The 24,950-nt window shown below is 52.5% G+C and overlaps 8 protein-coding genes across 8 annotated transcripts; 2 read left to right on the forward strand and 6 right to left on the reverse strand.

Moving 5' to 3' along the window:
• Positions 1–566: 566 nt before the first annotated feature.
• On the reverse strand, positions 567–2,668 carry B0T23DRAFT_23480 (uncharacterized protein). The gene has a single exon (XM_062833953.1). The coding sequence runs from the start codon at positions 2,517–2,519 to the stop codon at positions 711–713; it is 1,809 nt and encodes a 602-aa protein (XP_062697312.1). The 5' UTR covers positions 2,520–2,668; the 3' UTR covers positions 567–710.
• Positions 2,669–3,729: 1,061 nt separating this feature from the next.
• B0T23DRAFT_23496 (uncharacterized protein) lies at positions 3,730–5,213 on the forward strand. Its single transcript, XM_062833955.1, has one exon. The coding sequence runs from the start codon at positions 3,902–3,904 to the stop codon at positions 4,961–4,963; it is 1,062 nt and encodes a 353-aa protein (XP_062697313.1). The 5' UTR covers positions 3,730–3,901; the 3' UTR covers positions 4,964–5,213.
• Positions 5,214–5,617: 404 nt separating this feature from the next.
• Positions 5,618–10,229, reverse strand: B0T23DRAFT_350106 (RecF/RecN/SMC). Its single transcript, XM_062836049.1, has 4 exons — positions 9,805–10,229; positions 9,628–9,721; positions 5,914–9,562; positions 5,618–5,840 (listed from the first exon to the last, which is right to left on the reverse strand). The coding sequence occupies exons 1-4, from the start codon at positions 9,833–9,835 to the stop codon at positions 5,823–5,825; spliced, it is 3,792 nt and encodes a 1,263-aa protein (XP_062697314.1). The 5' UTR covers positions 9,836–10,229; the 3' UTR covers positions 5,618–5,822.
• A 1,613-nt stretch (positions 10,230–11,842) lies between these two features.
• On the forward strand, positions 11,843–14,055 carry B0T23DRAFT_23523 (uncharacterized protein). The gene is made up of 2 exons (XM_062833956.1): positions 11,843–11,881; positions 12,005–14,055. Exon 2 carries the CDS (start codon positions 12,087–12,089, stop codon positions 13,809–13,811), a length of 1,725 nt encoding a protein of 574 aa, XP_062697315.1. The 5' UTR covers positions 11,843–11,881; positions 12,005–12,086; the 3' UTR covers positions 13,812–14,055.
• A 686-nt stretch (positions 14,056–14,741) lies between these two features.
• B0T23DRAFT_23528 (uncharacterized protein) lies at positions 14,742–16,021 on the reverse strand. Its single transcript, XM_062833958.1, has 3 exons — positions 15,865–16,021; positions 15,615–15,748; positions 14,742–15,503 (listed from the first exon to the last, which is right to left on the reverse strand). The coding sequence occupies exons 2-3, from the start codon at positions 15,649–15,651 to the stop codon at positions 14,857–14,859; spliced, it is 684 nt and encodes a 227-aa protein (XP_062697316.1). The 5' UTR covers positions 15,652–15,748; positions 15,865–16,021; the 3' UTR covers positions 14,742–14,856.
• Positions 16,022–16,732: 711 nt separating this feature from the next.
• On the reverse strand, positions 16,733–17,551 carry B0T23DRAFT_434884 (uncharacterized protein; the record flags this gene model as incomplete). The annotated part of the gene is made up of 2 exons (XM_062840515.1): positions 16,733–17,207; positions 17,253–17,551. The coding sequence occupies 2 exons, from the start codon at positions 17,549–17,551 to the stop codon at positions 16,757–16,759; spliced, it is 750 nt and encodes a 249-aa protein (XP_062697317.1). The 3' UTR covers positions 16,733–16,756.
• Positions 17,552–18,686: 1,135 nt separating this feature from the next.
• B0T23DRAFT_329994 (uncharacterized protein) lies at positions 18,687–21,039 on the reverse strand. Its single transcript, XM_062835702.1, has 2 exons — positions 20,797–21,039; positions 18,687–20,724 (listed from the first exon to the last, which is right to left on the reverse strand). Exons 1-2 carry the CDS (start codon positions 20,848–20,850, stop codon positions 18,973–18,975), a joined length of 1,806 nt encoding a protein of 601 aa, XP_062697318.1. The 5' UTR covers positions 20,851–21,039; the 3' UTR covers positions 18,687–18,972.
• A 197-nt stretch (positions 21,040–21,236) lies between these two features.
• B0T23DRAFT_370490 (Transketolase, thiamine diphosphate binding domain-containing protein) lies at positions 21,237–24,435 on the reverse strand. Its single transcript, XM_062836600.1, has 6 exons — positions 24,103–24,435; positions 23,808–23,854; positions 23,633–23,728; positions 23,459–23,543; positions 21,738–23,396; positions 21,237–21,666 (listed from the first exon to the last, which is right to left on the reverse strand). The coding sequence occupies exons 1-6, from the start codon at positions 24,157–24,159 to the stop codon at positions 21,550–21,552; spliced, it is 2,061 nt and encodes a 686-aa protein (XP_062697319.1). The 5' UTR covers positions 24,160–24,435; the 3' UTR covers positions 21,237–21,549.
• Positions 24,436–24,950: the final 515 nt, after the last annotated feature.

Consider the following 24,950-nt stretch of genomic DNA (forward strand, 5'->3'; position numbering starts at 1 on the left):
CCGAACATGATTAGTCAAACCGTATTCTATGATGAGCCATCATCAAGAAGAGGTCATCTGTGGAGTTTCCAGCTGCTTCCAACGGCCGACGCTAGCCATTGACCAATCATGTGTGACCTCGGACTCTGCATCACCCCGGTGGCATAAAGGACACGGTACGATTTGTGCACCTATTCCGTTAAATGGAAGGTTTGTTGCCCCGACCGACCGACCGACCGACCGACTGTTGTGGCATGTTTCCTTGTCCGACGCTTACGAGGATATTATTCCATTCTTCAAAATCGTACACTCTTCTCATCGCCGATCATGCATGCCTGTGTCAATGTGTCTTGTCAATTATGGCCTCATACCTCCCCCGATACTTCAGTTGTGAGATCAACCAAACAGTTGAAGGCAACATGTCTGACATACGATGCATCTGAAGACAGTTTCATGGCTTGCATAACCGTTACCCGCAACCTCCCCTAACTCCATTTCCCCTGAACACTGAGCGGGAAGCGGGCGATCCCAGCAGACCATCCAGATCTCCGGGTACGGCACAGCGCTGAAAGGCAACTCGCAGCCAACCATTCCAGACAGCGATATCTGTCAGAGGGATTGCATCATTTCAGCCCTACAAAAGAAGACCCCTTTGCTTGAGTTATAGCATTATGTAACCAGGTTGAAGGCTTGGTATACAGTATCAACAGCTCTAATTTCCCCAATTTCGATCAACCAGTACACCTCTCCTCTGGCGGCCGCCACTCCAGTCCCAACCCTTCAAACACCCGTCGCTCCGCCGTGAGCATATCCGGCGCCGGCTCACCGTTCGGCCCGCTCTCAAAATCGACCCAAGTCCCATCAGCCCTACTCCGGATCCCACTGCTATCAAACTTGAGCGACCTTTCTTTCTTACAATACCTCCTCAGATCCCTCTGAAAAGTCGTCCCGCTCGTCCAACCCAACACCGCACATCCGGCCGTCTTCCACGGACTGATGATGATATCTACCCTCCTGTGCGGATTCGGATTCTTTTTCTCGCCCGTCGTCCAGTGCGGATCCTGCCACACTACGAGCGCCTTATCCAGCGTGTCAAACCCCGTCCCGCTCTTCTTCTCGTTTCCCTTCCAGGCCACAGGCTCCTGCCCGCGCTCGGTGTTGGCCGTGCTCAGGATCAGCGTGTGCGTGATGTAGTTTGACTGTTCCAGTGCCACTACGATCTGCTCAACAAAACCCCTGGTTGCGGCCTTGTCCGGGTGACTCAGGACAACGTCCACGTCGCCGCTCGCCAGCTTGCCGCGGCGGTACCCGCCTACGATGACCATTTGAAATCCCGGGTGGATCTTGTTGGCATGCTCGAGGATTATGTTGGAGATAGACTCGACCTCGGCCCGAGGTATCTTCTGCTGGAACTCATCGTAGTACTTGACGCCGATCTGTTGGACGCGCGTCAGGGTGTCCCAACCGTATTCAATAATATCGTCAAGGTCGCGCCAGCCTTTGTTGTAGAACTCGCGGGCAGTGGTCTCGGCGACGCCCCAGATCTCGTGGAAGAGCTTGAGGACGGCCAGCCGGGGGTCGGACTCATCTTCCTTGGCCTCTTGTAGCTCGCCTTGTTCTCGGAACTCTTGGTACAGCTGGGCGATCTTGAGGCCGCAGCCTGGTAGTCTCGCTACTTCGAAGGCGCTCTGGAGAGGGTAGGAGTAGGAGATTAGAGCGGCTATGGCGCTGGAATAAGCGCGCACTCCAATCTTGTCACCGAGCAGCGTCCTGGCTGTTCTGATTTTCATGAGCTCTTCGATGAAGGGTTCGTTGGGTGGATGCGTGGGTGCAGGACGCTGGCATGCATAGGTGGTGTGCAGGTAGGCAGGAATGGGGGGCAGCTCTACTTCATGTTCTGAGGTGGTCATATGAAGCAATGCCGGGGCCTTAGTGATGAAGTGATCGCGTCGACCGTGGCTGGTAGTGCTATGAGAAGATCCAGGCCGTGAGCCATGGGAAGAAGGCTTCGGGTCTGCTAGGACTCGTTTGATGATATTCGCGGCCTTTGCTGGTGATGCTTGCTGCGGCTTGGCGGGTTTGCTCTGCTGTTTCCGGCCTCTGTATAAGGTAAAGTCTTCTATGGGGAGGACTGTCCCGGCTTTGAGAGACTCGGTAAACCAGGCGAGCTTGACCACCTTGACAGTTGTGGGGGCTGCTTTAAGAGTCGACTGAGTTGACTGGGTTAAGAGAGGATGAAAGTCGCCATCTGAGGCAGTGTCAGAGTCTTCTGTGATAACGGAACCCGGTGTCTGGAGCCTCCTTCGCTTCGGGCTGGGAGACGTAGGTTCGTCTGTCTCCGTTGTCGATATCTCTTCTGTTACAAGTTTGTGTTTCCTAAGCTCGAATAAGACCCGTTGTTTCCGGTGCACGTTTCCCAGGATGACTTCGGCCTCATTGATGTCATATGTGAGGGTTGGTATTTGTTCCTCCAACTCGTGGAGCTCGTCCGCCCCGAGATTGGTGGGAAGCAGAAAGATGACGGGGAAGTCCAGTGTCATCGTCGCCAAATGTCGACAATATCAATATCCATATAGGTCGGCATTATTCAACAGCGATGTCCAAAGAGCTCGGAATGGTGAAGGGCCGTTGGGCTGCCGAAGACCACACCCCGCAATATCCAAAAAATGACAGCACAAAACGGCTGATACCGAATCAACACCAAGGTCTAGAACAGGACAGCCAGCAAGCCCAGGTTTGATATCTGTAGTCTGGATCGATGCCAGCCCGTGACGTGCATCGAACTTTGTGCCTCGTGTCAACCATGCGCACAACTTGAAGATGGGATGAGGAGAGATTAATGGGAGCCACACAAAAATATGAAAGCAAAAATCGTGAAGCCACCGATGAAGGTCAAATTTCCAGTTGGAGGTGTATGTTGTTAGCAATAAGTTTCGACGCTTTGGGGCTCTGGTTGTTTGGCTTGGGGACCGCACATGACGAAATGAATTGGTTTAAGTCTCGAGTCTCGAACTGAAAGCATCAAGAAGGGACGGACTCGGGGTGCAGGTGAACTGAACGGACTGCTCAATTGCGCACTGTGCTTAACAGTTCGCTTAGGTGGAGGCGGTCCATGCGCTTGTTCGAGAAACTTCATGTATGTGTACGTATTTTACAAATCTGTTACATGGCCTGGCCGCCGCCGTTTCCATCGAACTTGCGTTTTTGATAAGCCAACAGAACTTGTCACGATATAACTTGTAATCATATGTTCAACCTTGTTGAGTCGGATCACGCTGCCGCAGATACTGAACGTCTAGATGTGAAATTCCAGGTACGTACCACTCGCATGCCAGGACCGTAACGGGCATTTGATGTATGTAGCGCTGCGGGACCGTCCACTAGTAGCATTGCTTGGCGCTGTTAGGGAGCGGGAACAGGACCCGCCTCAAGGTTCAACCTCAACCTTCACTTCACTTCACTTCACTTCGACTTTTGATTCATCATCAACCGGCGTCATTCATTTGTGCCCACGGGCCTATATTCTAGTGTCAACCATCAGCGTGACTTTGGCAGATTATAGGATTCGAGGTTCTTAGACGACCGGCCTTTCTTTTTTACGGACTGTGACTGCAAACCTTTCACTGGACCGGCAATCCTTCGATTTCATTCCTGTAATATCAGAGCCGTGACATCGCTGGCCCGGGCATCCTTCTTTTCGTTCACCATCACCAACATCTATCTTATCGCCGCCGGCCGGGTGGCTGTTTTTCGTTGACTCTCGTCCCATACTGTCACTCCCAGCGCTGGTCCCTCCCTGTCACCCACCAAAACAGCAGTTCACCCATTGATCAACCAACATACATCGCGCACCCACCCACCACCACTGGAAGGAAATTAACAACAAAAGGGAGCGCACCCGCAACGGGGCCAGTCGCCAAACATGGACATCGCCAAAACCCTCATCCGCTGCGTCATGCGCGCCTTCTACAGCACGCAAGAGATCCTGATCATTGACGCCCTTGTCCAGCACTCTTGCCTCCGCGACGACGACCTCGGTCATCTGATGAAGCTGGGCAACAAAGACCTACACAAAGCGTGCGCCGGCCTCCGCGACGCCCGCTTCCTGGTCGTGCACACGCGACCCGAGCTCCAGGCGGGAAAGACGCGCCCGCAGAACAAGACGTACTACTACATCGACTACCGACAGACCATCGACGCCATCAAGTGGCGGGTGTACAAGACCGACAAGGACATGCAAGGGATTGCCAAGCCGTCCGAGGAAAACAAGGAGTACGTGTGCCCGCGCGTGGGTTGTGAAGCGCAGTGGAGCCAAATGGAGGTTCTCGACTCGGTCTCCTCGCGCGGGTTTACCTGTCAAAGATGCGGCGCCGTGCTGGAGCAGGCCAAAGAGCGCGAGGCCCCCGGGCATCAGCAGTTGTCGAGGATGAACAACCAGTTCAAGTTCATGACGGATATGCTGCAGGAGGTCGACAAGGTAGTCATACCCGAATGCAACTTTGATCTGGCACTGGCGAATGCCAGGCCCATCGTCAGACTGGAGACGCACGAGGTGGCGCCTAGCGTGCCGGTGGACACGGCGCTCAACAAGCCGAGCGCCGTCAAGGGTTTGGCCAATACGGGCCCCAAGACGATGCAGGTGATCATCTCGACGGGCGATGACGATGCGGAGCAAGCGGAGGCGGCGAGGAAGAGGCAGGAGGAGCTGCTGAGGCAGAATGCGCTGCCGGAATGGATCACGTCCAGCTCGGTACCGACGACGGGCGGATTCAAGGGTAGCGGTCCGGCTGCTGCGTCGCTGCTTGATTCGTCGTCGGCGGTTAAGGATGAAGCGGCGGTTAAGGATGAACCTCCAGCTAAGAAGGTCAAGATGGAGATCCAGGGCGATATCTCTGTCAAGGATGAAGAGCACATGCCTATGAGCTTCAACATGGAGGGCGGCGATGAGGAGGAGGATGATCTCGAGTTTGAGGATGTTATGTGAGCAGAATAAACAGGTCTGGCACAACTCAAAGGGAGAAAAGAACGAGAATGAAAGGCTCTAAGGAGCCTAGCGAAAGACACGAACTTTAACATGCATTGGCGGGAACATCATCGATCACTCTATGATCACGATGGCTACTATGATATGAGGTGGGCCATAGAGTCGCTTCATGCGGTCCTTGGACGTAAAAATTACCGCACGAAACCACAAACTACATCAGATTGGTTTTACCAGACAAGATTGGGAATGATACGCACAACAAAAAAAGCAACCAAGCATGCGTCAAAGAGGGATATGAGAAACACGTGGGAACAGCTACTGCTCCTTTAAACACAGAGAGCTGAAGCATCCGGGAATTGGGGTAGGGGGGAAAATCTACCGAGTGGGCATGGTTACTTCCTTCGCATGAAAGGAAAACTTCATAAATTATAGAGAAGGAAGTGGAACTCGAGGTTTGAAGCTCATACTTCGGAGACAGAAGGACTCATCATTGCTTTGCTTCTATCCCTTGAGCCCCTTGAGCATAGCCAATTTGTACATAGACGAATGCAGCACATACCTGAACACAAGCAAAAAGACACCACAAAATGAGGATGGGAGGCAAGGGGGGTTCATTAAAAGGAACAGACTAAAATCGCGAGAAAGCACATCTATCCTTGAAACCATTATGCAGTTGAGCTACCCTTTACTTGATTGATGGTACCTTCCTTTGAACTCCTTCCGATCGATTTGTTTACACTGCCCGCCCGCCTGAAGTGGTTTCACCCAGTTCACACACATAACCATCAGATCCCCGCCGCCTAACGGGAGGCCATACATGACATGGCATTACACGGTGTCCTCCACTACCAATGACTACTTAGTTGTACTTGCGAAGCTGTAGTGATAATCCGTGTTAGTATACGATCCTCAAATGGTCAGCAACAACAACAAGGGGGGAAGAAACTCACATCCAACGTCAAGGTCTTGGAGCTATTCACGTCCTGATCGCGATAAACACCCACCAAGCTCTCGCTATCCTGAAACAGCCCAGCCTTGAGACTAATGACGATAAATTGCATTCCAGGACCCGCATGCTCGCGGATGTACTTCTTGATCTTCTCCACATTGGCATTATCCAGCGCCGCGTCCACCTCGTCCAGCACGAAAAAGGGCGACGGCTGGTAACTGTGGATCGCAAACAGCAGCGCCAGCGCCGCCATGGTTTTCTCACCGCCCGACAGGTGCTCCATGTCGCGGAACCGCTTGAGCGGCGGCATGGCGTGGTACTTGATGCCCGACAGGTAGGGGGTGTCCGTGTCCTCCTCGATATCCAGGTACGCCTGCCCACCGAGCGGATAGGCGTCTGAGCGCGTGAGGTCCTTGTACACGTGCGTGATCTGCTCCTGAATGTGCGTGAAGGCCTTGTTGAAGAGCTCGAACCGCTTGTCCTTGACCTGGTTGAAGGCATCCCGTGCCGCCTTGAGGGCGGCGCGCGAGTCCTCAAAGTCCTTTTCCGTGGACTCGAGGCGCGACTTGACCGACTCGAGACGCTCGATGGCGCGCATGTTGGGGTTGAGCTTCTCGATCTCGGCCGTGAGGGCCGAGATCTTTTCTTGCAGCTTCTCTTCGACTTCGTCGTTCGGGTCTTGGAGTAGTGCGTCATCGAGGTTGTCGTAGTTGATTTCGACACCGTAGTCGTCCATGGCAGCTTCGAGAAGCTCGGCTTCCTGCTCTTCATCCTCGCCATCAACATCCATGGCATCCTGGTCCTTCTGGAGTAACATGTCCTCGTTTGGAATGTCGTCGAGAGAGCCTTGTTGAAGAGGAATCTGGATCTGCTCAAGCTTGCATCTCCTGAGCAGGGCAAGCTTTTGAGCACTACTCTGCTGAACTGTAGCCTCCAGATTGCTGATCTCCTTCAACCTGACTTCTATGTCTCTGCTCCTCCTCTGTAGGTCTTGCTTGGCCTCCTGAACCTTCTTGGTCTTTTCTGCGTGGGAGACCTTGAACTCTTCTAGACTCTGCTCAAGCTCCTCGAGCGCCTCCCGGTCTTCCGCCAGTTCCTCTTCGATCGATGCTTTCTCTTGTCGGTATGTATCAAGATCTCGTTCATGCCGTTGTAGGGTCCGTTCTAGTGAGTGTATCCTGTCGCTGGTCGCCGTGTGCTGTGACGTCTCCCATGTGATGTTGCTCTGGATGCGTTGTTTTTGGATATCAAAGTCTTGCCGCTTCTGGGCAGCTTCTTGTTCCAAAGTGCCCTGCTGGGCTTCGTAGGCACGGACGTTCTCGTAGCCCAGTCTCTTGCAGAAATCTTTAAAGATCTTATCCTCGACGTCTGAGATGGCTTTTTCGAACTTCTGTACCGTTGCCCGCGTCCGCTCCAACTCGCCGTGCTTTTCCTCATACTTGGGCTCGTAGTCGTCCAGCTGCCGCTCCTGATGGTCGAGCTCTTTCTGTTTGCTCTTGAGATTCTTCTCAAAGGCGGCCAGTTCACCTTCCTGAATCTTGAGGCGTTGTTCAAGCGCCGTGAATTCGACCAACAAAGCATCCTCCTTGGCGGTTCGTCGCCCAGAGTGCGCCAAAGCTGCCACCTCGTCTTTCAGTGACTGTGCCATCCGTTGCAGATTTTGGATGTCATGTTCCTCAAACCGACGCTTGCCGCCCTTCTCATTAGGCAAACGGCCACCAGTCATGGTACCAGCCTTGTGAATTACGAAACCTTCCAGCGTGACAGCCTTGACTTGGATCTTTCTACCGTATACGATGTCCTTTGCGATATGGAGATTGTCGCAGACGACAGATCCACCACAAGCGTAGCTGATGGCACGCTCGAGGGAAGGATCAAAGTCAATTGTATCAATGGTCAGTCGTGCTCCGGAAATGCCCTTAACTGCCGAAACTGAGCTGTTGACCTTGATGTTGTCGAGCGGAATAAACGTCAAGGGAGGAAATCGCTGCTCCTTGAGATACTGCACGCAGTCCATCCCAACCTTCTCGGTGTCCACCACAACTGCATCGAAGTCACGTCCAAGGGCTGTGATGACCGCCTCGTCAAATTTTTTCTGTTTGGGTTTGCAAAGATCTCCAACCCGGCCTCGGACACCTGGGTAGATGCGCCTGAGGTCGCTGATCATGTTCCTCAATCTTGTCTCCTTCTCATTCTGACGCCGGCCAGATTCCGCATCCTCCAGCTTGCGAAGGATTTCCCGCAGCTTCTCCTCCTGGGCGGTTCTGGTCTGGTTTATCCTTACGCGCTCAGACTGGAGTTTGTTATACTCTTTCTTCTTGGCGGCGATATCGCTTCGGAGTTGTTGTACCGCGTCCTGGCTGGCGTCTTTTCTATCCTTGATCGACTGCACCTCGGTCTGCAGCTTTTCAATAGCGGCCTCAAAGTTGTCGATTTTCCCTTTCAGGCTGTTGACGGTGACCTCGTCACTCTTGAGCTGGCGCGTGAGGTTGGCCAGCTTGGCCCGGTTGTCGGCAGTTTTCTTCATAGCTTCGGCTTGAAGACTAGTATATTCCTTGCGGTCCTCATCACTAAGCTCCTTGCCTTGCTTCTTGAGTGTTTCGGCCCATTGCTTTTCGAACTGCTGCTGCGCTTTCTCCACGGTGGCGAGGTCCTTTTGCAATTTGGAGATGCTAGATGCTTGGCTGTCGCGGTCTTTTTTCACTTCGACAATGCGCTTCCGTAGCACACCCATATCTTGGGTGCTTTGCGCAATCTTTTCGTCGATTGGCACAAGACTGTTTTCCTTGTCTTCAATGTCCTTTTCCTTGGCCTTGATGTTCCTCTCAACCTTGCCCACCTCACGTCCTACCGTAGCCTGCTCCTTACGAGCAGCATCCAGTTTGTTTTCAAAGGCTTCAACATTCCGACGGAACTCTTTAAGGTTTTCCTGGTGTTCCTGGATTTGCGCGCTAGACTCGTCCATGACCTTCTGAAAGTGATATAGCTTCCACAGGATATGGGTAATGACGGCCTCATCCCGTTCCTCGGTTTTCCGTTGAAAGTTTTCGGCCTCCTTCTTTTGTTCCTGATACTGCTTGATTTCCGAGTTGATGCCTCTTCTCCGGTGCAGCTGGAAATTCTGGTTCTCAGCAGCCTGCTCGACCTCGGCCTGCAACTTCTCATAATCGGCCTTGTATTCGAGACTTCCGGATATCTGTTCGATCAAGCGTGTAAGATCTTGAGGCGACTGCGAGGCAATGGCTTCAACGTCTCCCTGGAAAACCAGGAAGTTACGCGCCTTGATCAGGATATTTTCAGCCTCAAGCGCATCGTTGTATTGCTGGGCGGTAACCACTCTATCGTTGATGCGGTACTCGCTGGATCCACTATTTGTAATGGTTCGCTTCCACCGTTGCTCGTCGCCAGCATCGTCTTCGTAGACGGCCATGACCCAAGCCGTCTTGGGGTCGTTCCTCGATGACCGTTGGGAAGGATCTTCGTCTTCGCCGTCTTCGTGCCCATTGACGCCGTTAGTAGCGGGGGCAGCGGTGCCATCTTCTTGGATTTTCGAGGTTTTCATGACACGGCCACGGTAGACGAGGTCTCGGAGATGGGTCGATCGGAGGTGTGACGATTTGATGCCCAAGACGAAGGAGATGGCATCCATCCTAGCAACGCGCGCGCCCGTCAATATAAAAGCAGTCCCTATCGACCTCAACCCGGTGCAACTTACGAATTTGACTTTCCCGAGCCATTGGGACCGATGATGGAGGTGAAGTAGGAGTCGCCGAACAGGAGGGTGTGGTGGCCCTTGTAGGACTTGAAGTCTGGTTTACGGCAAACATGGTGAGTTTCGGCACGCTCGCGACCAAGGTGTCGTGCTTCGCGAAGAGCAGAATTCAAGACCTACTGAAAAGCTCGAGACGGATGAGCTTGCCCATGTTTGCGGTTGTTGATGTCCTGCAGGAGGACGCGCCGAAGGTATGCAAATGGGAATACTGGTTATAGTGTTGTTGAGCTAGCGCAGACGATACTCGCTAGAAATGGAGACTCGACGCGCTCCAACATGAATCCGCGGTGACGGCGCGATCGGGGAACATCAAAAGGCGCGTAAACAGGTCGAGGGTGGTGCGATGGGTTGGAATCGCAACCAAGCTTGGAATCGCAGGCAGATGTGGGCGCGGTAGCGGCAACAAGGTCGACCGGGTTAATCCAGTGTCGCGACTTCGTTTCCCCAATAATTTGCCCAGGGCAGCGCAGGTCGCCAAGGTAGAGCATCTGTCGCATCCTGCAGGAGGTGGGGGAGTGCTGCACAGGCACTCGGAGCGATTGAAGGACAGACAGATGGGCGCTTGGACCATCCAACGATTCATTCGAGCTGTGCGCCCACGCTTCAACGGCGGCAGGGCGAGCCGGCTGGAACGGGATCAGGGGTTAGGGTTATAGCCCATGACTTACAAGTAGCCATGTCCACCTCGTTGTCTTTTTGAGTACACTTGAGCCCTGGTAGGTTCGTTAGCTTGGTACCTACATACAAGGGTTTTGCATAGGTAGAAGATAAAGAAATATAACAATTGTAAATGCCCTATATATACCCTACAATCATACCGACTATAGAGGGTAGTAGGGGTTGATTTTAGTAATTTTGGTAATTTCGGTGATTCTAAGCCACTATAAGGGGGTTTGTGTGTGGCAGGTTGAATCCCTCCTATCGACTCTTTTTTACCTTGTGATCAGGCGATTTCAGCCAATCAGATCGTGTAAATAGACGTGTCCTACCTTGCAATCCCCCGTCACCCCCTTGTAGGAAGATATGGGGCAAGAACCACGCTAACAAACCTACAAGGGCTGATATGTATTACACCACAGGAAGCTGAAGGAGATCAAATCCCAAACGGTTTGAGAACAACACGAGGATACCTTGCTCGGTAGAGGCTGTATCCGCAGCACATGTAGGTTTTTTGTTTGTTTTGCTGATAAATTTAGCCTTGCTTTAGGACACCTAACCAGCGAGCATTAAGAGGCAGCGATGTTCTGGACCTGCCTTTGTGGGACTTGTACTCCCAGCCAAGGATGCTACGGGTCTGTCCAGCCTTACAAAACAAACGAAATCAAGCTTTCAATGTTCCGGATCTTCTCGGATCTCTTGACGAGGACCTTCTGTGCTCGATAGAGTTCAGTGATCTCCATCGGTTGACAGCAAAACGACGAAAGATGTGGCGTAAATGGCTTGACTGACATGACAGATAGGTTGTGGCAGTTTTCCAGGGTTCTAAGTTCTGATACACTAAAATCTGCAGCCATAACGTCAGCGCGCCAATGGTCGCATTCTCTGTCAATGTTAGGCCTGCTTGCATCACATGCTGGGAGAACCTGCATCCATACACCGTCAGAACCGTCATTGGAGACCTTGCACCAACGACACTAACACGCCGCCGTCGTCAGTCGTCACAAGGTCTTCTTTTTTTTCCAGCTTCAAATCCGAGACATTGAGAGTCACACGTGGTCCAATTTTTTTTTATCATCTACTTTCTCCTCATCTCCCCAGCCTTTAATCTGATCAAATTCAGACCACGTGTATCCATCTTATCCAAGTCTCTTATCTATCCTCCACGCCGAGTTCAGTATCGTGAAGTCCATCTGCAGCGATATCACCATAATTCACGTGTGCATATGTCATTTTCCCGGTGCATCCCGTCTCTTCTTTTCCCTGCAAAGCTGTTTGACGGGAGCCAACAAGAATCCCCGACCCGCCACTGTCCGCATGCTGCCGGAAACACAACACAACTTTTGCAACGCGCTGCAGCCCAATCTTGACGACAATCATCTCGTCTCGAGCTTGGTGCTCCACATTTGATCATCTAGAAATAGCTACGACATCCCCTCGACCCCAAAAGCACCTGCTGCCGGTTTCACTTCTGCCAATTACACCATTGTACCTACAAGCCTTCTCCATCTATTGACGTCGCCATTTGAAGGCTGTGTAAGTAAATCTCCACCACACGAGGGGTTCCGACTACATAGTACATATCAAACATGAACAGACCATCTTTCCCTGCGATGGCCATCATGTCTCTGCGGATTTAATCTGACCCATTGCCCCTCCACAGAAACCCTATTCCTTCCATATCACCCATTTGGATAACATTGTCGTATTTTGAGCAAGAACATATAGAACACGAATCACCAACCATGGCCGATCTGGCGGAACCGGAGATCAGTCTCCCGGTGTCGGGACTGAGCCACAAGTCAGAAGGCGCACCGTCTACCGATGGCGAGGCCATCTTGACCCCAGACACCCCCTCAACACCGCCCCTGAACTCTTCGCCCGGAGAACATGATCCGAATACCCCAACTCTCGATGTCACGACCCCGAAAAGTCCAGCCGTATTATCGAGGAACTCGTCGTTTTCGGGTAGCATAAGCAGCACTCTTCACGACGAGTGGGATGTCTTTCCCCCTCTCGATCGCTTGACTGTTCTCGACCTTCTCGATAATTTCGCGCTCCCTCAGCAGCTGGAGAAATTGCAAAGAGGCATCCACGCCCGAACAGAGAAGATGCGCAAGTCCGGCGAGGCCCTGAAAGAAAAGAGTGCGATCGCTCGAGAGCGCATGGTGGATGAATGGCGCAAACGGGTCCCCACGGCCGAGGAGCAGCTGGAGCGATACAAAAAGCGGATGCGCGTCAACGTTGATAAGCTAGGAAGGCGCTGGAACGACACCAAGGTCATCACTCTCCGCGAGAAAGTAGCCTTCATCTTCGGCGTCATGAACATCTTTATCAGCGGTTACTTGATTGGCGCGTTCCCCGAATGGTTCCATATCTGGTACACTGTTCAGATCCTCTATTTCATGCCCATACGGTTTTACCGCTACCACAAGCAGGGCTACCACTACTTCCTTGCTGACCTTTGTTACTTTGTCAACTTTCTCCTGCTCCTCAGCCTGTGGGTGTTTCCCGGCTCGAAGCGCCTCTTCACCGCCGTCTATTGCTTAGCCTACGGCAACAATGCCATAGCCATCATCATGTGGCGCAACTCCCTGGTCTTCCACAGTCTCGACAAGGTCACCTCGCTCTTCATTCACATCATGCCGTGCGCCACCCTGCACTGCATTGTGCACCTCCTCGACCCAGCCGAACAGCGCAAGCGCTTTCCGTCCATCTGGACCATCAAGACCTCTCCACCCGGCTCCCCGACCGCCTACGCCAACGTCATCTCCATGCTGGCCTGGTCCACGATCCCGTACGCCATTTGGCAGCTTGCGTACTACTTCTTTATCACGGTCCGGCGCCGCGACAAGATCGCCGCCGGCCGCCCCACCTCGTTCACATGGCTGCGCAAGTCGTACTCCAAGAACTGGCTGGGCAAGGCAATCCTGAACCTGCCCAACTCCCTGCAGGAGCCGGCCTTCATGCTGATCCAGTACACGTACGCGGTCCTGACCATGCTGCCCTGCCCGCTCTGGTTCTACTACCGCTGGCTGTCGGCCGTCTTTCTCATGGGCGTGTTTACATGGTCCGTATACAACGGGTCCACCTACTACATCGACGTGTTCGGCAAGCGCTTCCAGAAGGAGCTCGAGGCCATGAAGGCCGAGGTCGCAAAGTGGCAGCATAGCCCTGACGGCATGGTGCATAGCCCGACGTTGACGCCGCATGCCGGAGCGCAGGAGGAGGAGAACAAGAGGCTTGGTGAGCCGACCAAGAACAACAACAACAGTGACAGCAATGACAGTTCGGGTTCGAGCACAAGCAGTTTGGATAACATCATGCTTTTGACTGAGGAGAAGAGCGAACCGCCTGCTAGCGCGACCGCGACCGCGACTGGTGCGCAGGTGGATGGTGGTGCGAAGGATGTGGCGAGGGCGAGGAGGCCGGGTGCGGAGTTGTTTATTGCTGGGGCAGCGCCGTCTTGACATACTACTGTGTTTGTTTTTTTATTAAACCGAGCATGTTATGATCTGATATGGGTCGATATACGGCTGTTCTTTTTGGTTTCATATACAGATAGGTACCTGTTCCATGCCATGGATAGCGAGGCAGCACTGCCGTGTTGACGTATGGAAATGAATGGCTTGGTGCAGTAGGATTGCTTAACTGGGGGTCAAATCATCCATATCTTTACGTTTTGATATCCTTAATGTTCACTATCTGTTTACACCCGTTCTTAGTTCGTCTACCAGGTGATGATGTATGATTGCTATGTCGTATATCATGTGGACTCGGCATGGCATTTTGTTCCTTCTTTTCTTTTGGGCACTGAGGCCACCATGATACGCAGCATGAAAATACGAGGGGCGCTTGCAAAGCTGATGGACAGAATCAGATTATTGACGTAGCTGACTATCTGTCTAGCTATCTGCGAAAACCTCAGCCCAACTACTGCGAAGATAGCTTGCCTCAAATGTTAACCACTCAATCATATCTCCGGGTTCGTTATGTAGATAGCCGAGTATTCACAGAATCCCAGGCCGCTGCGTCTTCTATGCCGAGATGTGAAGGTTCTGTAAGGTCAGCCCCGCATCTTCCTGTGTCTGTTGCCCGAAAGGTGCCGATGATTACGATGATGTACGTATACTTTCGTCAGCTGGGCTGGATAAAGGAAGGGCTGGGTTGGTTGAATCAGACTTTCGTGTCATGTCGTCAGCTGAACTGGGAAGAAAAGAGAGTGTATGTTCTATTAGACTTGGTCGCTGATAACGCTGGGATAGACACCGACGGGTATGAATGAAGAAGAAGAAAAAAACAGGCCAGGGGAAACTAGAAGTAAGTGACCATGAGGCGTGAGTTTGGGTAACATGCTGCTGTCTGTTTGTAGGCCTCGGAATCTGAGTCTGTGTGTTGCTTGGTAAACCGATATGGCTATCGATGATTATATCTGGAAGTTGAACAATATCGCTTTTTGTAATATTAGTGGCAGGTAAACTTCCTGGTTGTTTTGCCGTCAAGTATGGTCAACACTCAGAACGCCATCCCAAGAGCTTCAACCAGCCCACGAAGCTTCTTGAAAGGCTCTAGCTTCTTGTTAAGAAAATCAGAGATATCTTGAACATTGGGGAGGTCGTTCAGTGCCTTCACATCATCGGGCCTTAACTGAAGTAGCTCGAAGACTGAGGTGCTCTTCAGTAAGTTTACCGTCCATGCATCCCTGATATCTAGCTCCGAGTAGAACTGAATCATGCGCTCAACGTCCGAGATTTTCTGCCCGAGCTTTTCCTGGGCTTCACCACGAAGGTCATCAAACTCCAGGAGATCCACATTCTCCATTTCCTTTTCGGCGGCTGTGTGTGCAAATGACGCCAAGTCCCATACAATGCTGATGCATGGACTAATCCCAGGCAATGGGTGAACTTGATCAAGAAGCTCCTTGATGGCTTCCAATATAGTCCGTCTAGTGCCGATGAAAGAAGCAATGAAGCGGAACTCCTGGTGGTAGGTGCGGTCCGATTGTTTCCGCCTCTCAATGAAAAGGCGGCCAAAAGCGTCCATCCCAATGTCGTTGAGGATGTCCCTGGAATTGGAGATGGAAATGTCCGTCTCCGTCACAAGTCTTTCATAATCGTGCATGAATTCAATGGTGCTGGTGGCATTGAAAAGAACTGCTTCGTCTGAGATACGATTTGAGTCAGGTTCCTCCAAGATCTGCGTAAGACCACGAGTTATTCTCGTCGCGTCGTGGATGCCCTGGCTTTCGGAGTCTTGTGCTGCGTCACGCTTACGCTTCTGAGAAGCACCATGCTGTGACGAGGACGGCATGATGGCGATACAAATCAGGAGCACGTCGTAGAAGATCAAACGAGTCTTTATGCTCTGCGTAACAGCCTAGCCGTGGAGAAAGTATGATTTTGATCTACTATAGTCTGAGTTAAATCTGATATCGCTCGAAACATTTGGTCGCGAAACGTTACCGAGGGTGAACTTGACCCGACGAATGGGAGATAAAACGAAGGCGAAAGAGAAAATACTTGCCGATAATAAAATATGTCACTGAAATGCAGTCCTACGGCGCGATGTGCCTTCCGTATCCTCTCGAACGAGGATCAAGGCTGGGGTAGTCACAGGGTCGAAGGTCTGAGGGTTGAGTGTGTCGTGGTAATCAGGTTCCCATCGCCTGCTGCCGAAGCAGCAAGTATGAGTGGCTTGAGAGCACCAGGCTTGTGAGAACAAAAGGGCCTTGACAAGGCTAATGTAGGTAGCGGAGGGGACTGCTTTGGCCAACTGAGGCTACCTTGGCGAGAACCAAAGTTCGAGATGGTTGTTGGAAAGGGAGAGAAGTTTCCGTTCCGGGTCGAGGAAGAAGAGGTCCTTTTATAGTACACCTTCAGACGAGATAGCAAAGTTGAGATGAACGAGAAACGAGACGTTTGCTCCCCTGGAGCGTCTAATCATTATAATGCTTCGTCTTAAACGCTGACATTGATTGACCAGGCTTCGATTGATACGTGGACCAGCGTAGCACCCGATGGATGATGAATGTCATGATGTTGATTCTCTAACTGTTGAGAGAGCTAAAGGCTCCGTTGACGGGCCTTATATGCAGCTCATGCCCAGAGGTAGCTGCTTCCCTCAACGGGTCCCTCAACGGGCCCCATCGTGTGCCTCGTGGTTTCCTCACGGGAAACCCCGTGTCATCGATCTTAACACCACAAGTTTGATAGACTTGGTCTTGTTTTTTAATCTCGTGCTACCTATGTATTTCCCTCCCATTGTCTGCCTGTACCGATGATCTTACAAATACACGAACACTACCGGATGGTGGCAGCTAAGATGCTTCGTTCCGAGCAGATAATTCTCAAAGCGGAAACGACACTTCTCGGAGCAAAGAAATACTGATCTTGCCAGTCCAACATAACTCCCAGCTTCATGATTGCTCGGGATTGAAGCCAAATATAAACAACACACGGTAGTTTTCGAGAATGCTACGAACGCGAGAAGCAGTCTGAAGAAACTTCTCAAGATTCCCCGATAGAGAAATCCTCCCCTCAACATATGTCTCCAGAGTAGGTCGGTCGCCTCTTAAAAGATGAGCCTCTATGCTTCGCCAATCAACGTCGCGTAACCCAAAGGCATGACAAATGTCACTGATCCTCCCACTCTTGATTTCTGACAATTGCATTTCAAGTAATGTCTTTTGTGCAAGCACTTTCATTCCTTGTATTTTGTGGCAGAAAGTGTCAATAATTTCTGCGGCGCTATCCAATATGGTCTCCGGGATGGGATGTTCGGAATTCCCAAGCTCCTGGACACCCCATAAGAGCGTGAACCACGGGAAATGCTCGGGGTATCTGGGACCTTCTGCACGCCAGATTTCCCTGATATCGTGGAGGAGCTCCTTCACAAGCGACATCAAGATTGACCGGGCTTCTCTTACTTTTCTGACATGTATGAACTCTTTCGCGAAGCTTTTGCACAATGAGTCAGGGGTGTGAACCTGAATTCTGCCAAACTGATCGATGGAAAAGTTGTCTAGCAACTCGCTTTCGAGTAATTCCAGTTGCTCAACGGCATGAAGTCCATTTAGGAGTCGGACTTTGTCGGTGTAGATTTTCTCGGCCGTCCTGTCGGGTAGGTTGATGAGACGTAGAATACTTTGTCGTTGCTCCACCTCTTCTTCGAGACGACGTAGAGATTCAGCTACATTGTTGGCAGGGTTCATTTTGCCTCGAATGGATGCGAGAAACTTATGTGAATTGCACGGTGCCCTTCAAGATGAACCGTGTACCGATATGCGGAAGACGAAGAAAGACCTTGTTCGGTCCCTCCTAATGTCAATGTAAATTCACAGCTCTGCCCTATCTCAACGTGTTAGCGACAGATAGCTAGGTACCTTTGCTAAGGACCGCACCATGGCATAAACCAAATCGATGGACGATGGATGTATCGATTCTGGGGGAAACTCACCGAATGAAATGACTAGGACTTCTGTCTTCACTGACGTAGACCTTTGACGCCTTGGAGGGACAACATACAAACCCAGTTGTAGTGGAAATGAGACCTCGCCAGAGCAAACTCGCAAAGTGCTTCAAGCCAGAGAATTTGCGATCTTGGTGGGGGAAAAAAGCCGTCAGTAAAGTCGAAGAAGTGAATATAAGGCAAATGAGTAAAGGCCAAAAAAAAAAAAAAAAAGCAAATCGGACATGTGATTATTGTGACGAGCAAATGGAGCCAACAAGTGTGTTTTGAGGAGGGGGGCTGGGTTTATATACACAATTCATTGCAGCATACAGACTTCCAACCTTCCGTCCAGCCTATCTCTGACATCATGTTCCTTCCTTGACAGCCATCACATGATGCCCTTTCACAACAGCTTCCTTCTACACTAGCGGTAGCTCTTTCTTGGGAAAGGAGGAGCCTTCTATACTTACCTATACATCAACCGTCACCTTCCTACGAAGTACCCGCCCTCTTCCCTCGTTACGGCTAGGTAGATGTAAGAAGTTGGGAACGCCCGTAGGGGCAGACATGCGTTGCTCGATCCCGACAGCAACGATGCCGGAGAAATCAGCTCAGGAAAGCCCGATTTTTTCCGTAGCCGCGTAGCCACGTGTCGACTGTCGCGTTGAGGAGGAGGAGAGGATGCGCTGGAAGACAGATAATATGAACACAGGCAAGAACGGAGCAGGATGAATGGGGGAACGAGCAGGTAAGGCCTCTGAGTTAGTCACAAGAAAGAAAGGCTAGAGAGGGACTCATGCCATTGGAGAGGGGTTGAGACTGGAGAAGACGGTGTTGATGGAAAAGATGACACTATGCGATGGCGGAAAGATAGTCTTACTCGAGACTGGCAAAAGACTGAAAAGTTCTCGGAAATAGATAAATTGCGGAGTGTCGACGATTGATAGTTCGCAAGATGTGTCAAGAGACGTGGAAGAAGATGAGGAAGAAGATGAGGAAGAAGAAGAAGAAGAAAATAGACGACCGAACAAATATTACATCCTCGGAATCGTTGCTAGCTGTACAACATGAATCTTGCATAGCACATTACGATATGAGTGTTCTCTATTCACAGCCTGCATCATACGAAGGCTAGGAAACTGATATTCCAGAGTAAATGACCGCAGACCCGGCCCCTTCTTTTCAGACCTCGAATATCTCACCAATACCCTCACCACCACCCCGCCTATTCTCCACCAAGTCGAGCCTCCAGCCGTCCCAGTTCTTCAGCGCCCTCTTGAGCTCCTTGATTCGCTCAAGTCTCTTCTTCTGTTCCTCCTCATGTGCACGACGGAATGCTTCCTCATCAAACTCCATGTCATCATCCTCGAGCAACTCATCAAGAGCACCGCCGTGGCTATGATGATGATCACTGCCACCCGCTGCGCCGGTGAGCGCATTAAGGCCACTCGTGAAGAAGTCCCCCAGCCCACCCCGGCTCTTGTGGTGCTGGTGGCCGTGTGCGGACGAGTGCAGTCCACCGCTGAGGTCGACAGTCTCGAACGCCTCAGGCCCGACTTGCAGCTCCTTCCTCTTCTCATGCCAGATGCCCCTCCTGAGATCGGTGTTCTCAGCTTCAAGCTCTCTGATACGCTTCTCCAACTTGAGACGGCCCTCCTCCTCAAGCTCATCCAGACCTTCCTCTACACCGCCGCCTTCCCGAGCGTCCTTCTTCCGTAGCTTCAGGTTTTCCTCTTCCAACTTCTCAACCGTCTGCTTCAACTCCGCCACCTCCTTATCCACAAGTTCCTTATCCTTCCTGAGAGCCTGTGTCCTGCCATCCTGCTCCTTGTGCAACGTCGTAAGCGTAGCGACCTTCTTCTCCAGCGCCTCCGCCTTCTTCGCCAACTCGTCCTTGGCTTTATTCGCCTCCTCCACCTCCTTTTCCAGCGTCCGTAGCTTGGTCTCCGCCGACGCGCGCTGCGACCCCTCCTTGACCGCCTCCTTCGACACTCTATCCAAATTCTGCTTCAAATCCGCCAGCTCCTGCTGCGCCAGCCCGGCCGCCTTCTCCGCCCTCGCCAGCTTCTCCTCCAGCGCCGCAATCTGCTCGGACGGCCCCGACGCCGAAGCGGACAGCTTCTCCACCTGCGCGCGCAGCCTGGACATCTCCAGCTCCATCGTCTCGATCGTCGCCGACTTGCTCTGTAGTTGCGCTTCGAGCTGCGCCGTCGCAGCCGACGGTGACCCGCCACCGCCCACCGAGATGGACGGCGAGCGGCCGTGGGCGCCGCCTCCGGCTCCGTTTCCGCCTGCACGCGCTAGTTGCGATTGCAGCTGTGTGTTCTGGCGCTGCAGCGCGGCTAGCTCGTTCTTAAGCTTCTCCACGTTCTCGGCCCCCTCCCCGCCTTGCTTGCCATCTTCCGCCTCGCGGAAGTCTGCTAGCTCCTCCTCTGCCTTCTGCCACCGCTTCTCTGCGTCGGCGGCTTCCTTGGCTAGTCGCTTGTTTTCCTTCTCTAGCTCTTCTATGCGACTGACGTGCTTGCGGTAGATGTCAGGGGCGGTCTCGCCTTCTGGGCTGAGGAAGCTGGGGGACAGCGGGCCGGGGGCGCCTGAGATGGAGGCATTGCGGAAGGAAGTTGACCGGGCTCGCGATTGTTCGGCGAGAGAGGAGAGTGTTGGTGTTTGCAAAGGAGCCGGGGATTCGGCCTTCTCCTCCTCCTCTTCAGCGGTGGTTGGATCAGTCGCCGCGGGCTCCTCGACTGTCGGTTCCCCAGCCGTCGGGGATGTGACTTCTTCGGATGGTTGTTCTTCGGTCTCGTTCACTGAATCTTTGGGGCTCGAAGGAGTCTCGGCAGGGGCTTCTTCGGATGCTGGCGGGTTGTCTTCCTTCTTCTCCTCTTTCTTGGATGCGCCGCCAGCCTTCTTGGCTTTCTGCTTCTTCAGTGCTTCGAGCTGAAGGAGTGATTGTCAGTACATGTGGGCTAAACCTCGAAGTGTTACACATAGCCAAGCACGGTACTATACCCTCTTCTTAGCGGCGGCGACCTTCTCGGCCTTGGCCTTGTCTTCGTCCGTCATGATTAGCTAGCTCTATGATGTTGCTGGTATTTGCTAATAACAGAAGCAATTCCGCCAGAATTCAACTAGCTTGGAAGTGATTTTAGAGAGATTGTGATTAATGTCAACCGTCACTATAAGTGGACGGGCTTCGGAATGGATAGAACAGGACAGAGCAGGTCCGGTTGTCGTTGGATTGGTGGTTGTTGTCGCTTCCTGGGGCTCCCAAGCTATCGCATCGCGGGCAACATGCTAGGGAGCTGCAACAGTGCCTTGAGCGGCCAGCTGGCATCTGGTTGCCGCCAGTAACATCGACCGGCAGGGGTGTCGCATTCAGCGAGCCACAGGGGTTCTCATTGTCACGGCACCAAACACGATTAAAACTGACCTCACCAAAAAGCGTGTAACCATGACTGTTGACGCCAAAGCATCAAACACGATACCTTGCGCGTCTGCTTGTCCAGCGGGATCAGCGAACTGCGATACTATAACATAACGCTATGTGAACTTTTAAATGGATTCTATTTTCATAACACTCGTCTCATGAGGGCGGCGGCTTTTGTTGCCGCGCCTGACCCTCTTAAAGCATAGACTGACATTCTTTCCTGATAGAATGTCGCCCGCGCTCTTAATATTGCCTTATTTATAAATCCGAACCAAGATTTCCCGATCCTTTCCTCGCTCCCTTCCATTAACCCCGAAACGACACTCTTTTTTTCCTTAAATGAGCTGCTGGAAAGCCCTGTTGATAGGAGAGCGGATGTTGGGGACGTCCTTCCAGAAGTCGATGGTAGCGATGGCGCGCTTGGCAATGCCCTCGGGGGTGAACTCGAACTTCTGTAAATCGCAAAAGTGTTAGTAAACACGCCTTTGAAAAACAAAGACGGAATTGGAAGGGGAATACTTGCCTTGTAAACATCAAGGTAGGCACCGGAGGCACCGAAGCGGTTGAGACCGAACTGCTCGTGAGAGTACTTCTCCCAGCCCATGGTGCTCATGACTTCAATAGACAGAGAGGGGATGCCGTCGGGAAGAACGCTGAGGCGGTAGTCCTTGGGCTGAGCATCGAAGACCTCCATGCAGGGCATAGAGACGACACGAGCCTTGATGTTGTGCTTCTCCTTGAGCTCCTTGACGGCATCAATGGCAATGCAGACCTCGGAACCGGTGGAGATAAGAGTGACGTCGGCACCCTCAACCTCGTGGAGGACGTAGCCACCCTTGATGGCCTTCTCGATGGTGGAACCCTCAAGCTGGGGAAGGTTCTGGCGAGAGAGAGCGAGGATGCTGGGGGTGTGCTTGGAGGTAAGGGCGACATAGTAGGCAGCGCTGGTCTCGTTGCCATCGGCAGGACGCCAGACCATGCAGTTGGGGAGGGCACGGAAGTGGGCCAGGGTCTCAATAGGCTGGTGAGTAGGGCCGTCCTCGCCAAGACCGATCGAATCGTGGGTGGCAACCCAGATAGCGCGGACCTGAGAAAGGGCAGAGAGACGGACGGCGCCAGCAGCGTAGGAGACGAAGTTGAGGAAGGTACCACCATAGGGGATGAGGGTACCATAGGCGGCCATACCGTTCATGATGGCACCCATACCGTGCTCACGAACACCGAAGCGGAAGTAACGGCCGGCGTAGGTACCAAGACCAGTGGCGGGAGGCTGGAAGTCGATGGCACCCTTCCACCTGGTAAGGTTGGAGCCGGTCAAATCGGCGGAACCACCAACAAGCTCGGGAACAGCCTCGAAGATCTTGTTGAGGACATTCTCGGAAAGCTTACGGGAAGCGACAGCGGGGTCAGCGGGGGTGTAGACGGGGAGGTGTTTCTCCCAGCCCTCAGCGAGTTCACCCTTCTGGCGACGGATGAGATCGTCGTGCTCAGCCTTGAACTCCTCAGCGTACTTGGCGAAGAGCTGGTTCCACTCCTCCTCCTTAGCAGCACCCTTGGCGGAAGCCTTGTGGCAAAGGTCATAGACCTCCTGGGGAACGGCGAAGCTCTCCTCAGGGTTGAAGCCGAACTTCTCCTTGAGCTGCTTGATATCGTCAGCCTTGAGGGGCGAGCCGTGGACATCGTGGGTGCCCTGCTTCTTGGAGCCGAAACCAATGGTGGTCTTAAGCTGGATGAGGGTAGGCTTGTCAGTGACCTCCTTGGCCTTCTGGATAGCATCAGCGATCAAGTCGAGGTTGTGGTCGCCATCCAAGACGGTGACGATGTGCCAGCCGTAGGACTCGTAGCGCTTGAGAACGTCCTCGGTGAAGGCCTGGTTGGTGTCACCGTCAATGGTGATCCTGTTGTCATCCCAGATGGCAATGAGGTTGCCAAGCTGGAGGTGACCAGCCAGAGAGCAAGCCTCAGCGGAAACACCCTCCATCAAGCAACCATCACCAAGGAAGCAGTATGTGTAGTTGTTAACAAGGTCGTAGCCGGGCTTGTTGAAGACGGCAGCAGTGTGAGCCTGAGCAATGGCAAGACCAACGGCGTTGGAGATTCCCTGGCCAAGAGGACCAGTGGTGACCTCAACGCCGGGGGTGTCGTGGGCCTCGGGGTGACCGGGGGTGATGCTGTCGATACGCTGTTTGCGCGATGCTGTGTCAGCCTTGTGTATCCTTTCGCCAAGAAAGAGTGGGCACTTACGCGGAAAGCCTTGAGGTCGTCGATGGTGAGGGCATAGCCGTAGAGGTGGAGGAGAGCATACTGGAGCATGCAGGCGTGGCCGTTACTAGGAAAAGAGGCAGGCGTTTTAGTCAAATGCTTCCCCCCATGGGGCTCGCTGAGCTCCGTTTTCGGTGCGGGGCAATTTGTACTTACGAGAGAACGAAGCGGTCACGGTTGAGCCACTTGGGGTTCTTGGGGTTGAAGTTCATGAAACGGTTGAAAAGAACGTGGGCAACGGGAGCCATGCCCCTAGAAAAGATGTCAGTGAATATTACGCTGGGAAGAAGCTCGCAGCTTCCACTTGAGCTGAGATGTCGGCGCAACTTACATGGGGGCACCAGGGTGGCCGGAGTTGGCATGCGCGGTGGCATCGGCCTGATCAGGAAAGCTGTCAGCATAACTGTTTCATGTCGTAGTGAGGATCCCTTAATATTTCCGATGTTCACATCGCAAGCCCGTAGCCCATGGTTGAGGCTCGAGAAACTGGTTCTTGTGATGATAACTCTTGGTGGGGTAAATCTCGCTGCTCCCCATGACGAGGCGCGGGGAATTGCAAGACTGCTTTGTTGGGATTTTTGGAGAACACCGAGGGCGCAAAACAGAGTGCCAAGGGCATTACTTACAGCCAACACACGGATGGTGTTGATGGCGAGCTGATCTGTCTCGGTGAAGGACGACATGTTTGCGATTCTGGACAAAGATGTCGGATACTATGGGATGGGAGAAGGGTATCAGAGAAGAGAATTTGCAGAAGCAGAAGACAAGAGAAGAAGATAAAGACAGGAACTGGGAGGCGGGGTCAAGTTTAAACTGTTTCAGACGAGCACCTGGCAGGGACACCTGGGACACCACAGGCTAACGGAGAGAACGTTGGGGGTCAGATCCAAGGACGAGCAGTCGAGCGTTCATCCAGGTGGAAGATTATTCGACACTTGTTGAACCGGTGGTGGGGTAGGTGTTAGTAATTCACCGGAACTACTTCCAGAGGTAGGACTTGGCTGTCTGGTCAGGTACCACTGCACGAGGTATTTTTGTCGCTTCTTTGCCTCTACGCAGGAGTACAGAATCCCAAATACTTTGAAGCCTCTATCCTCAATATCATCATCATCATCATCATCATCATCATCACCACCACCGCCGCCCTCTCGTCGGCTTCATTACCAATTTACCGTCAGCAACGCTCACGGTTCGCCATGAACAGTGCCCACCTGAAACCCACCCATTTCTGGCCGGGTGCCGTGCTGCACGCTTTCGGCTGATCTGGTTCGCTCGGATGTGCTATTTAGTGGAGTTCGCCAGTTTACCCGGCGAATTCAGATCCAACTTTGACAGGGCAGGCCGAGACAGGCCCCGAAGCCCTGGAATCGAGCTACGATGCATCAGCTAGGACGACATCAGGGTCCCCTGGCTTTTTGAAATACCAACTGGAACTTTTACCTCATTTTTGTTTGTTTGGGTTTCGACTGTAAAA

Source organism: Neurospora hispaniola (assembly GCF_033458365.1).
Source record: "Neurospora hispaniola strain FGSC 10403 chromosome Unknown B0T23scaffold_1, whole genome shotgun sequence".
Lineage (NCBI taxonomy): Eukaryota > Fungi > Ascomycota > Sordariomycetes > Sordariales > Sordariaceae > Neurospora > Neurospora hispaniola.

Coding starts and splice junctions, on each gene's coding strand:
- B0T23DRAFT_23528 (XM_062833958.1), bottom strand. CDS start 15,651: ATGCCGTCCTCGTCACAGCATGGTGCTTCTCAGAAGC. Junction 15,504..15,614: donor GCATGGTGCTTCTCAGAAGC/GTAAGCGTGACG, acceptor ATCGTATCTCAG/ACGAAGCAGTTCTTTTCAAT.
- B0T23DRAFT_23523 (XM_062833956.1), top strand. CDS start 12,087: ATGGCCGATCTGGCGGAACCGGAGATCAGTCTCCCGGTGTCGGGACTG.
- B0T23DRAFT_370490 (XM_062836600.1), bottom strand. CDS start 24,159: ATGTCGTCCTTCACCGAGACAGATCAGCTCGCCATCAACACCATCCGT. Junction 23,855..24,102: donor ACACCATCCGTGTGTTGGCT/GTAAGTAATGCC, acceptor TTTCCTGATCAG/GCCGATGCCACCGCGCATGC. Junction 23,544..23,632: donor CGTGACCGCTTCGTTCTCTC/GTAAGTACAAAT, acceptor CTCTTTTCCTAG/TAACGGCCACGCCTGCATGC.
- B0T23DRAFT_329994 (XM_062835702.1), bottom strand. CDS start 20,850: ATGACGGACGAAGACAAGGCCAAGGCCGAGAAGGTCGCCGCCGCTAAG. Junction 20,725..20,796: donor TCGCCGCCGCTAAGAAGAGG/GTATAGTACCGT, acceptor TCACTCCTTCAG/CTCGAAGCACTGAAGAAGCA.
- B0T23DRAFT_23496 (XM_062833955.1), top strand. CDS start 3,902: ATGGACATCGCCAAAACCCTCATCCGCTGCGTCATGCGCGCCTTCTAC.
- B0T23DRAFT_23480 (XM_062833953.1), bottom strand. CDS start 2,519: ATGACACTGGACTTCCCCGTCATCTTTCTGCTTCCCACCAATCTCGGG.
- B0T23DRAFT_350106 (XM_062836049.1), bottom strand. CDS start 9,835: ATGGGCAAGCTCATCCGTCTCGAGCTTTTCA. Junction 9,722..9,804: donor CATCCGTCTCGAGCTTTTCA/GTAGGTCTTGAA, acceptor GCCGTAAACCAG/ACTTCAAGTCCTACAAGGGC. Junction 9,563..9,627: donor GGCTCGGGAAAGTCAAATTC/GTAAGTTGCACC, acceptor GCGCGTTGCTAG/GATGGATGCCATCTCCTTCG.